This window comes from Cupressus sempervirens, chromosome 7, assembly GCF_028749045.1.
Source record: "Cupressus sempervirens isolate cs-2001-9-10 chromosome 7, ASM2874904v1, whole genome shotgun sequence".
NCBI classification, from domain to species: Eukaryota; Viridiplantae; Streptophyta; class Pinopsida; order Cupressales; family Cupressaceae; genus Cupressus; species Cupressus sempervirens.
In genome coordinates, this window is record NC_143124.1 from 539,521,958 (window position 1) to 539,535,053 (window position 13,096).

The 13,096-nt window shown below is 37.2% G+C and overlaps 1 protein-coding gene across 2 annotated transcripts in view; it reads left to right on the forward strand.

The window, feature by feature from the left end:
• Nucleotides 1–13,096, forward strand: part of LOC149547892 (ribonuclease H2 subunit B) — a 288,765-nt gene that overhangs the window by 62,010 nt on the left and 213,659 nt on the right. For both annotated transcript variants that reach the window (XM_089791942.1, XM_089791944.1), the window contains exon 5: nucleotides 1,942–2,065. In XM_089791942.1, coding sequence (XP_089648068.1) covers nucleotides 1,942–2,065 — 124 coding nt within the window. The remainder of the gene's footprint in view (nucleotides 1–1,941; nucleotides 2,066–13,096) is intronic.

The following is a 13,096-nucleotide window of genomic DNA, read 5'->3' on the forward strand; positions in this document are numbered from 1 at the left end:
AGTATGATTTGCATGCAATTCCAATTACTGAAAACTCAGGAAATGAAATTGAACAACACCAAAATAACCTGGAGGCTGATGCAACTATTGAAATTCATTACTTATTGTTTCATATTATTGCACATTCTAAAATTCATCAAGTCGCCAATCCTTGTGATCAAAAAACAAACCCAGTATGACATGCATTGGGTCTTGAACCCCAGATGTCTAAATGCTAGGTCTCATGTGGCCTGTACATTTGAAACGATTTCCTCTAATTCACCATAAATTCTGCCTGAAGCTGTAATTTATTACCGCTAAGCACTAGTGGAGAATTCTATAATCAAAATCCTTCTCAACTGCTTCAAACCCTATGTGCATTCTTTGCATGTAAGCTCTAAATGGACTCTTGAATGAAGCCCATACAATAAATAAGATAAGATAAATTTATTAATGTCCAACAAGAGGTCAACAAGGGTCTAAGGGATCGGAAAGAGTACAACAAGGCAAACACCAATAGAGGGAGCACCAACCGGTGTCTAAGGAAAGAAAAAGAACGCAAGCAAAAGAACAAGAAAAGGAAAAGCAAACTTAAAAACTAAGCAGTCCTCATAGATGAGAAGTAGTCCACAGTTGAAGGATATGGTCCAGGGTAAGGGTGTGTTTGGGACCGTTGCCTCTAAGAGCTGTTGGAGATAAGGTGATGTTGTCGAGTGTGTCCTCTACGAGGTCTCATGGATTTAGTGTGAACTGAGGGAGGGTCAAGAGACCGCCTCGTCCCCAGGCAAGCAACATAGGCGTCAAGGAAGTGATGAGCTGGTCTAAAGTCTTCCTAGAAGGGGTTAGGAGTTGTATAGTGTGATCACAAAACCGTAAGGCCTCTTGGAGGTAAAATGCAAGGCATCGTTGGACAATATATATGAAAAATGAAGAGAGGGACCTGCACTCCCCTAATAAGCAGTATAATCTCCCCTTGATCTCATAGTAGATGGGGCAACGGAAAACAAAGTGGGTCTTAGTTTCCGCCTCCCAAAGGGGGTAGAGGCGGAAAATCTTGTCTTCTCTGTCAATCTGGTGGTCAGTTTGGATACGTAGTCGATGTGAGCCCTTCCTAAAAGATCCCAAGGAGATGTGAAGGGCATGATTCCATTGACAAGTAAGGTACCAAGGAAGCACAATGATCCAGTCCTAGATATCCATGTAGCACTAAGTGTAGAAAGCCATCATCAGGCAAAGCCCCCCCAAAGTCGTGATATTATGCTATCTGTAGATGTCAAGTCTGACGTGCTCATTCAACTTATGTTGAGGGGGAAGGAGGTGAAATAGGGCATCTAGAGAGATCTAAAAGGGGGAAAGGTGATCAATCGCAATTCCTATTGAACCAAGGAAGGTAGGAGCTTGTGAGAACTAGTAGCGAGCTTTGCCATTAGGATTTGAGACCTCGATTGCCTCAGAAGAGAAACAGGCCAGCTAAGAATATCTATGATGACCTACAATAGAGTCCACAAAGCTCCATAGCCGGTGAAGAAACCAAACCAAGTTAAAGATGTTCCCCAATTTGAAAGGATGAGACCCAAACTCAGCCAAAATGGAGTCCAAATGAGATCCAATTAGAGATGGTTTATTGCTTGGCCAGGGAGTAGAACTAATTCCTTCAAAAGTTCTATTTTAATTTTATTTTGTAATATTATGATTTGGTTCCTCACCATTCCAATGAAAATAGGGAAAACTTCTGTCTTCTTTTCTTCTAGTTGGTTATTTCAGGGTATTTCATTTAGCTGATAGTCAAATTCATCTGTAGGAATTGTTTGAGGTTCTTGCTTATAAAATTATCTTGTAGTGCATGATATTTCATTATGAGTTAAATTTCTCTTTGCGAGTCCGATCTCAGATACAGTTTTATTAGTGGTTTACTGACAAGGAGCAAGGTTTGAGTATTAACAATGCGATTTCTTTTTGCAGAAGGACAATGAATCTGGCAAGTTCAGATCGCTTGATGAGATAATGTTTCTTGATGGTTATCCTGGATATCATCACTTGTTGCCATTGATGCATAATACTATAGAAGTAATTTGTGAAGTAAAAGGTGGAGTTCTATATTAAACAGTCTGGTTCGGTTATTGTATTTTTACTTTTTTCTGCATCATCAATTTGATTTTCATATTCCTTTCTGGAAAAACCTTGAGCTGGAAGCTAAAATGTTAATGTGGTTTTGATAATTATTTGCTTAACATTTCAATGCTTTCTCATAAATGTCGGATCAATCCTTGTGTTCTAGATTAGGGCCTTCAAAAGAAAATTTGGAGTTAAAATTATATATGATCAAATGGTATGCAGCTTTTTCAACATCTGATAACCTGTGATGGATGGCATTTCAGTGTTAGGAATTGTTATTGGAATTCATCTACCACATCTGTTTAAGTCTTTTTTTGAATAAAATTAATTTAGTTATTTTTTATTCATTGATGTTGTGATCACCCATTTGTAGTATCCTGTTAGGATATTATTGCCAGATTTTTTAATCAAATGATACACATAAATCTTAACAACAATTTACATGCAAACTGAATTCATTTCATTCAACAGATTACATGAAATTATATAAAATCAGACTGAAATAAGATCTTAAATCAATTATGAAGATGAACAATTACAGTATTTTCAACAAATATAAACTACCTCTAAAACAGTTCTGCCCAGCAATGAACTCTGTCGCTAATCCACCAAGAAGTGAATTGGGTTTTTGTCTAATCCACCAAGAAATCCTGGAGGTTTATGTCCTCAGGTTTCAGAACTAAAAGTCAAACCTTCTCAACATTCTCCAAGAGAAGAACAATCATAAAGTATAATCCAATCATGTCTAAAGTGAGCCTCTCAATGATCTTTTATAAGACATCCCTGTGACTCTTCATTTTCTCTCTGCCTGTCTCTTGGAATTCCTCTTCTGTCTCTTTACTAACCCACTTTAAATCAAATTGACTTTATTAATTATTCACTAAGCTCCATAAAGTCATTTTGATAGTTTATTAAATAAAGTCGTCATTGTTTTGATATACTTTGACAATTAAAAATTTAACTATTTAATTGACTCGTAATGTCCCAAAAAGGGGACATTATTCCTCCTTGCCTACAGGTTGTCTGCCCTCAAGCAATTTTCATCTGCATACTAAACCAAATGCCTAGATTCCATATAAACCTCAAGAATGTTGCTCCGTCAATCCACTCTACTTTGATATAAGTAACATGCATGGAATTGTGAAGTCACTCATCTAAAATCCATTGTAGTAATGCATCAAACATGCCAATACCAGGATCCCACATTTTCACGTTGTCACAACTGTCAGATATGAGGAGATAGTAGTATCTCAAGAAGCTCTCATCACTGAACAACTCTCCAATTGCGAATAATCTCCCATGGAAGCATAACACTCATGATAGGCACAAACTAAAACATATCAGCCCATACTGAGTTACTGATGTAATCCATAACAATTCTCAATAGGTCTGAAAACTCTGAGTGCTGAGATCAATGCTATGTTATATATCCTGACAAGGTTACTCAAGAGAGACCACCCCATAAAACTCCCAACCAATTGTGATCCAAGTTCTACTCTCATAGTAAACTACTGAAAACCTGTCACCAACAGTTCGTCTCCAAATGCTAGTGTAGGAAGAATGAGTATTCCAACAAACCCAACTCACTGCAAGCACACAAATTAAGGTTATGAAGTGACTGTGATGACTCAAATTATCTCAGACAGTCATGAAGGATAATTGAGTCGGTGCCCGAGAGATACCCTGTAACTAGCTGCACTGAAGACTGCAAGTATTTTGAAGTCAATGCCAACACTGGGAAGGAACATCCAACCTCAACCAGGAATTGGTCATTTGCTGAAACAAAGAATCCATCCAACTCATTTTGGTTCCAAAGCATGCAATCAATTCCATTCTCATCACTAGAGTTAGAAAGAACTCCCTCATCCTACTCGAAGAATGGATTATCAAATGTCCAATCAACATCCACTGTTATGTCTCCTTTTCTAGGCCAGTAAATTTCGATGTGTTGTTAGCCTGTTTTGCCTTGGACCCGTGGGCTTACCGGGTTTTCTCAGGGATCAGCTTTGGCTTTGGCTTAAGTAGTTTCAGTTTTTGGCCTATTAGGGTGATTGTAGTGGGGTTTCTAGATACTTATTATTTATAGTAAGTCAGAAAGCTGAACATTCTTGGCATTTCAGTGTTGGACTAGGAATGTCTCATCAAGACCTTTCTGGTGAGCTATCATACATGCATATCTGAGTCTATCTGATCAGTGATTTTGTTGGAAGATTTAAATGGTTTAATAATAAAGTGACTTTAATAACACAAGTTCATATTATCAAATGTCACTTTATTACTATATGAACACTTTATTTTCTTAAGTGGGGAAATTGGACATTTTTAAAAAAGGAAATAAAGAAAGAGAGAAAGGAATGTGAAGACACACCGGTTGGGCTTAAGAGGAGGGCTTATTTGCAACATACTTGGTTTTTGTGTCATTGGATTTCTTTCTCTCCTGGAGAGTTTTAGAAAGCTTCAACTTTAAACAGCTTTGAGGATGAAAACCTTCGAGCTTGGAGGCAGTGGACGGAAATCCATTGTCTGCTAGAGAATCACACAAGTATCTCACTTGTGCTTAAATCTTTATTTCTTATTACCAATCTGATTGTATTTCTGTGTTTAAGATTGGATATTGCATTGTTTTGTTGAGGGATTGTATTCAGAATATGCATTTTCAGCTGAATGAATTGGAAACCTTTGCATGCAAATCTGTTGTCATATTTCTATATTGTGTTTTTGAGAAATTTTGGGGAAAATATCCAGTTAGGGATATTATAGTGGTATCAGAGTCATGCATCATGCCAGCTTGAAGGGTTAAAATTTGCAGAAATTAAATATTTAATTGAAGTTACTTATGCAGTTTTGAAACAATATTAGAACTCCTGGAGAGTTTCATAAAGCTTCAACTTTCAACATGTCATGTCCCCTCTCTAGTTTGACTAGCAGAGTCATGAGAGTTGGCCTATTATTGGAGTTTCGTAGGCTAGTAGTGGTGGATAGAGACTCATACTAGATACTTAGTGACCAGAGTTGGTTCTACAGTCAGTTTGAGAGCCAGTCGGGCCAGTTCCTTAATTTTAGGGATTTTCCTAAAATTTAGGAGGTTGTGGCAGTGATCAGATTTGAGGCTCCTCAGGATCAGTATACGGTTTCAGTTACATGGTGACAGGGTGTATTCCCTAGTTTTTAGGAGCATCCATAGTTTTTAGGGATGGGATTGCCAATTGGACCACATTGCCCGGCATCAGTCATAGGCAGGTGACATGACCTACTCACTGATTATTTGGTTGGTTTGGCTTTCGAGTTGAATAAAAGGAAATATTTTTAATATTTCTTAAGTTTGCGTTTAAATAAATTAAAATAAAGCTATTTATATAGCTAATTGGAGTAATAAGGGAATTTTGGCTTCATCTGATCAGGTTATAGCTTCATGTGTTATAGCTCATTGGAAAGGTTTTGAATTATTATAACTTATTTTCATCATCCAGAGACCTTCGAGCACCTAAAGTCATGTTATTTGAGGAAAGGGGTGTTTTTCTTATACATAAAGACTTTTTAATTGAGAAGATGCCATTTTATAATAAAGGGAAAGGCATATTCTCCTTTTAGGGTTTGATTGGCTTTGAGAGGGAAATAAAAGGAGATGTTGGCACATTCTTTCATTATCTTTTACATCTTCATTCTTGATATTTGTGATCCTGCTCTGAGGAGTGATTTTAGAGGACTGGGACGCAAACCCTAGAGCTTGGCTATTGGGATGCAAACCTCAGTAGATGGTTTGAGCAGCATTCTACAATATTGTTTCAGCAGTTGACAAAGATTGTTAAGTTCAGCGTTTGGGAGTGCTTGTGCATTGCACATTGAGGGTTTTGTTTGTCACGTTTGGATCTTCTTGCTGCCTTGGTGTGACTATAGCTGCCTTGGGTTTTGTTTGGCACGTTTGGATCTTCTCGCTGCCTTGGTGTGCCCTTTTGGTGCATGGCTGGTCCATTCTTGCAGCTTGTGTCATCATTCTTTGTTTGTAAACACCTTTGCTGGCATATTGATTACATATCTTGCCTGGTACAATTTGTAGCTATTCTGGTTGACTTAATATTATATTATTTGTTGTTGTTGTTAATTATTGTTTTACTTATATCTGGAAAATACAAAAAAAGAAAAAACAATCTTTCTGCAACTTTTGTTTAATTCTCTAAGACCACAAGGAAAGCACAGGAAAATCTATTATTTTAATTAAAATTTACAAAAGTTCAATGAAAGGATCCTTTTGGGATCTTTCACAACCTTGAGGATGAAAACCCTCGATCTTGGAGGCAGTGGACGAAAACCCATTGTCTGCTAGAGATATCACGCAAGTTTCTCACTTTGCTTAAATCTTTATTTTCTTATTACCAATCTGATTGTATTTCTATGTTTAAGATTCGATATTGCATTGGTTTGTTACGGGATTGTATTCAAAATATGTATTTTCAGCTGAATGAATTGGAAACTTTTGCATGCAAATCTGTTGTTATATTTCTATATTGTGTTTTTGAGAAATTTTGGGAAAAATATCGAATTAGGGATATTACTCTGGTATTAGATTCGTGCATCATACCAGCCTAAAGGGTTAAAATTTGCAGAAATTAAATATTGAATTGAAGTTACTTATGCAGTTTTGAAATAGTATTAGAACTCCCATCTTTCATTTATCGAGTTTATGAAAAGAGCCAACTCATCTAGTGAGCTTGATCTTTCCGTAAATTGTTTTTTTTCACTTTTGGCAAGCATTAATGGTATAATACTTTGGCCGTCATAAGCAAACCCTTGTTTATTGATTGCGTAGTGTGACTGTGGTAGCCGATGAAAGCAGATTATTAATTTTCAGTGGGGGCTGATGTAATTTTGGAGGAATACCATTGGTGTAGATAAAGTTTTGCAATTTTTTTCCAAGCTTTTCCTATTCTATAGCATTATCACTAGCAAACCTTTTGTCGACAGTGTAGAGTTTTCTTGAAAGGAAATATTAATGAAGGTATAGTATTTTCACTATCGAGTGACTGAATGATTCAGTAAATCCTAATAAATATTTGCGTTGTTTGAAGTTAACACATTTTGTGGAATTAAACATGAAGACTCGTGTATTAAGTGAGCCCGTTATATTGCGGAAAGCATAAATGATGGAAAACTATATTGGCTCAACTATTATTATTGGAGGCATTATTAGTTTTGAGACTATAATTGGGCGCATTTAATCTCATTTTGGAGCAAGTCGAACCATGGGCTATGAAATATATTGTAATAGAGTGATTGGGAAGTATTGTTCTTATCAGGCCTATGGATCTAAGAGATCTAATAAATTTTTTTTTTCATTCAAACTTTGTTGCTGCCATGGATATATATTTGTATTCACAGGTTGATACAAGTTAGAAATTTTTGAAAGCGATTAATGTTGTAATTAGGCTTTCCTAATAATTGTTTGGTGCCAAATAAAGATTGCTGTGAGAAAATACTATATCAAATAATCAGCCTATGAAGGTTGGAGCTTTGAATATTGGCTAGGGATCTTTTTAACGGTGGTAATATTTGGCTAAAGCTTTAGTATGTATTAATTTGTGTCATGCACTCAAAAAAAAACTGGTGTATGAGTTCAAAGGAACAATTAGGTTGTTTGTTCTAAACTTTATGACATCCATATTTGTATTTCAATCATTTGCTGGCAACACTTACATATATCCTACATCAAGTCTTGGAATAGTTTGAAAGGCTGTGTATCTCTTACATGAGTGGACGTTTGTGTTGTGTCTAAGTTACACACATTTTGACACATTTCCTCTATGTTGGGTGCCTGAGTAAATTTGGAGGTGTGCAAAAAATTTGCATTTGGTGATTTATGGGTTATCATTTGTATTGCTAGCGGATCTGAGAACTTCTGCTTGTTGTTGAGACTAATGTACTTGCAAGGGGGATAGAAAAATGACTTCATTCTTATCAAGTAGCTGACTTCTATAGTTCATGTTATTGGAGTTGTTAACTATTTTTGTATTCATTGTTGCCTTGGTGCAAAATCATAATAAACCATATCTTCCAGGAAATATCAGATATTGGTGACATGGTTGAATCTGAAGTAGTGTTGTAGCAGAGAGATAGATGAGGATGCCTACTAGTTGCTTGTATGTGGTATCATCAAGGGGACAAGAATTAGACTTAGTTGATAACTTGAGACCTTCCTACATGGGTGTAGATGTAGGCTTGCAATCCTGCATACAAAATTTGTCTAACAGAGCCCTAACATATTTGGACTGAGAGATGAATATGCCAAAAGACTGTTGCCAAACCTCAACACCCAGGCAATAGTGCATGAGCCTAGGTCAGTCATATCAAAAGACTGGCACAAACTCTGTTTGATTTCTTGAATCAAAGATGTTGAACTGCCAGTCATGATCAAATCATCTACATAAATAACCAGAAGGATTATGTCACTGTTAGTAGTCTTGATGTACAAATTTGAGTTTGAAGAACTCCTTTGGAAGCCTTGATCACTGAGGTACTTATCAATTTTCATGTACCATGCCCTAGAGGCTTGCTTCAAGCCATAGAGAGCTTTCACCAATTTGAGAACTTGATGGTCTTTACCAACAACATTGAAACCAGGAGGCTACATCATGTAGATCTCTTCATGGAGATCACCATTCAAGAAAGCACTCTTGACGTCCATCTAATGGATCTTCCAGCCAAACTGTGCTGCCATGGGTAGGACTAATCTGATTGTGCTCATCTTTGTAGTAGGAGCAAAGGTGTCCTCATAATCAATGCCCTGACATTGAGAAAAGCTCTTTGCAACTAAAGAAGCTTTGTACTTATCCAAAGTACCATTAGATATGTATTTGATCTTGTAAACCCATTTGCAACCAATGGGTTTCTTCCCTAGTGGAAGATTATAAAGGACCCAAGTATGATTCTTAAGCAGGCTCTGGTGTTTAGAGGTCATGGCCTGTTCCCACTCTGGAATTCCTTTAGCCTCTGATTATGTTTGAGGTTCAAATACATTATAAATGTTGGCCATGAGAGAAAAGTTAACAAACTTTGTAGGTTTGCTATTTTTTTGAGTAGTTCTCCCATCAATGAGCTCATCATCACGAAGATTAACAAGTGTCTTAGCCCACCACTTAGGCTAGAGAGGAGAATGACCAATATTAGTATCAGGAGATGCTCTATGATCAGTTTCCTCATTTGAAGAATCTGGATCAAACTCAAGTGAAGCATCTACAAATTTGGATGAACTTGTAGGAGAAGCTGGAGGTGTCTGCATAGGGATCATTGGTATAACTGGAGCTGCAGGAACTATTAGAGCCCTCCCATTAGCTGGACCTAATGGAAGCCTAACTCCCAAATCATGAGCCTTAATAGGCTGGTCTGTTAGATCAGGAATAGGAGAAACAAGCACGAATGGTCCTTGTTGCTCATCAAAGACTATATCATGATTGTATAGGAGATGAGATGTCTCAATGTTGATCAAGCGGTAGGCTTTGTGTAGACTACTATATCTAGCAAGCATGTGTTTCTAACTCTTGGCATCCAACTTGGTGCGTGACGCATCAGGGATCCAAACGAAAGCAAGGGAGCCAAAAACTTTTAGGTGACTGATTCTGGGTTTGTGACTTGATTAGGCCTCTTGTAGAGTCTTACCTTTGACTGTCACTGTGGGTGACCTATTCAAAAGATAAACTGCAGTGTTAACTGCTTCTGCCCAAAGCTTCTTCGGAACATGTCTATGTTCGAGCATGGATCGAGCCATCTTAGTGATTGTTTTGTTCCGACGTTCAACTACATTGTTTTGTTGTTGTGTGTGGGGTGTGGTTAACTGGCAGTGGATGCCATGAGTATCCAAGAAGCTAGATAATTCATTAGAACAAATTTCCTCCCCATTGTCTGACCTAAGAGTGATAATAGATTTCCTAGACTCTTTTTCAACAAAAGGTTTAAATTTTTGAGATACAAGAAATGCATTTGATTTCTTTTTAAGAAAATATACTCATATTTTTCTACTGAAATCATCAACAAACAATAGAAAATACCTAGACCCAAAAACAGGAGTGGTCATAGGGCCACAAATATCGGCATGAACAAGTTGAAGTACCTGAAAAGCTCTCCATGAATCACCATTGGTGAAAGGTGTGCGATGTTGATTCCCAGCCTGGCATGCATCACAAACTTCAAGCTGCTGAGTTTGAATCTCTAGCAAATCGAGGACAAGGTCTTCTCGAGCAAGTTGAGAGAGAATGCACATTTAGGTGCCCTTACCGCTGATGCCAAAGTGTGCCAACAGAAGACCGTCGAACAACCATAGCTAAGTCCCGAGAATCACTAGAATCATTGAGTCAGAAAAGACCACGATCCTCAAGACCCACTACAACAATAGACTGAGTCGCCCTATCAGCGATGGTACACTGATGTGAATTGAAGTTGACATCCAACTGTCGAGAATGTCGCAGTAACTGACTGATTGAGAGTAGATTTAGTTCCATCCCTAGAATGTAGTACTAGAGTAATGAGACTCTCTGCGAGTCTCTCAAGTTAGCAAATCGAGCAAGGCTCGCCGGGTCAAAATGACCGGTGACTTGAGCTCAGCAGGTCAAGTCAGGCGACTCACCTGACTTGCGTGACTTGTGGGTCAAGTTGTGACTTGTGGGTCACGACCCTCGTGACCTGACCGCAGCTGGAGCAGTCAGACTTAGTAAAAAAATAAAAAATTGCCTACTCTTTTTATAAATTTATTTTGTCTTCCTTTTGCATATAACCCTAAAAGGGCTTTCATAACACAATATCGTGAGAAAAAGAAATAAAGAGAGAGGAAGAAAGGGAAATAGAGTGCCATTGTTTTGCAACTAGTTGAAAGGAAGAGGAGAAAAGCTTGCATTTGTGACATTGGAGCAGCAATATACTTGCATTTAGATCATCAAGGAGTTTATAGGATCTCTTCTCAACACTTATAAACTCAATTCAAAGAGGTAAGAGTTGATTTTTTGGATTTAGAGAATTTTTTTCTCTATGCTTATGGGTTTTTTGGATGATTTATTTTTCTGTATCTTTAAGGGTTTTGTTTTACTTTAGATCTTCATAAAATACAATGCTTTAATGGTAGTTTTTGGTCTAAAATGCCTTATTGCAGCAAACTTGACATTTTTCCTTACTCATAATGGCTCCTCCAGCTAAAAAATCCAAGCTCTGTAAAGGCAATAAAAAAGATGAGTGCTGGAAGTACACCATAGACTTTCCGGGTAGAGGTAGAACTCAAACAAAATGCTTATTTTATAAGGTCATTAATAGTGGGGGGATAAATAGATTGAAATACCATATTGTTGAGATACGTGGTCATGATGCTGAGCCTTGTAAAGTCGCAACTACTAAGGCTCAATGTTTTTGTTATGTTGCCTTAGAAAAATATGAACAAGAAAAGGAATTAAGACAAAAACAATTAGCAGAATTAGCTCAAATTGGTTTCACTTCCCATCCACGCTCATCTGGAACTGCTTCTGTATCTAGTTTTACACCCTTAGGTTCAATAAGTTGTGTTGGAGATGGTTCTTCCTTCCCCCCCTATCGTCCTTGTGCTTCTGCTGGTGCTATTGCTTCCACATCTATTCCTTGCACTACTAGTGGCACTGCCCCTAATAGTAGTACTGGCATTACTTTTCATCCTAGAGTTAGAAAATCTAGGTTGGACAATTTTTTTGTACCACGTTCCACTCCTGGTACACAACCCTCACTTGAGAGCTTGGGCTAGAAAGGGAGATCCATGAAGTTGGAAGAAGAGCAATTTGCAAGGTTTGGTATTTCTACAACATTCCATTTATAGTAGCCAGGTACTTCAACTTCATTTAAATGTGATCATTTTAAGTTTTACTTTAAAAATTTTAAATTCAATTTTGAAAATAAATTTTTATAATTTTAACTTGATGTTGAAATATGCTAATTTAAATGTTTTTATAAATGTAATAAGACTCCTTACTGGCAGGGGATGATTGATGCGGTTTCCATAGGTGGTGTGGGGTTTAAAGCCCCCACTGAAGATGAGTGGAGTGCCCCCCTCTTACTAGAAATGGTTGAGGAGATGAAACTTGAGTTGGAGGACCATAGAAAGATTTGGAGCCAAAGGGGTGTACCATTATGACAGATAGATGGACATATAGGAAGAATAGGACTCTCCTAGATTTTCTTGTTTCTAGTGGAGGTAATTCATCATCCTCTACTTCTCGAAGTCTAAAATTTAATGTATTATTGAATAACAAAATTTTTATTTTACTGATTATTCAATGATAATTGTTTTGTTTTATTTTCACTTTCAGGATCCGCCATGTTTTTGAAGTCTATAGATGCTTCCTCACATGTCAAAAATGCAAAATACTTGTGTGAGGCTATTGAGGAGGTCATAAAGGAAGTGGGGGAAGAGAATGTTGTCCAGGTGGTGATTGATAATGCAACTAATTATGTTGCTGCAGGTAAGATTTTAACTTTTAAGTTTCTAATTTTTTTTATTTTAGTTTTTCATTAAATTTTGAAAATTAAAAGTTTTTAAACACATCTAAATTTTTAATTGTTTACTAACTAATTTAAAATTGCTGCAGGAAAACTTTTGATGGAGAGACACCCAAGAATCTCTTGGACTCCATGTGTAGCCCATTGCCTTGACCTCATGTTAGAGAATATTGGCAAGATTGAATGGGTGAAATCATGTGTTGCTAAGGCCAAAAATCTTTGCAAGTTCATTTATAATCATGCCTTGGTCCTCAACATTATGAGGGAATACATGGAGAGAAAGGAGTTGGCTCATCCTGGTATCACAAGATTTGCCTCTAATTTTATCACACTAAAATCCTTGCTGAAGTCAATGTTACTTTTGAGGTGTATGTTTGTTGGTCCACAATGGACTTCCTCGTCCTTTGCTACCACCCCTGTAGGGATAGATGCAACAAAATGCATTTATGATGAAGAAGGTTTTTGGGAGCCATGTAAGGAGATTGTGGAGGTAATTTAAATT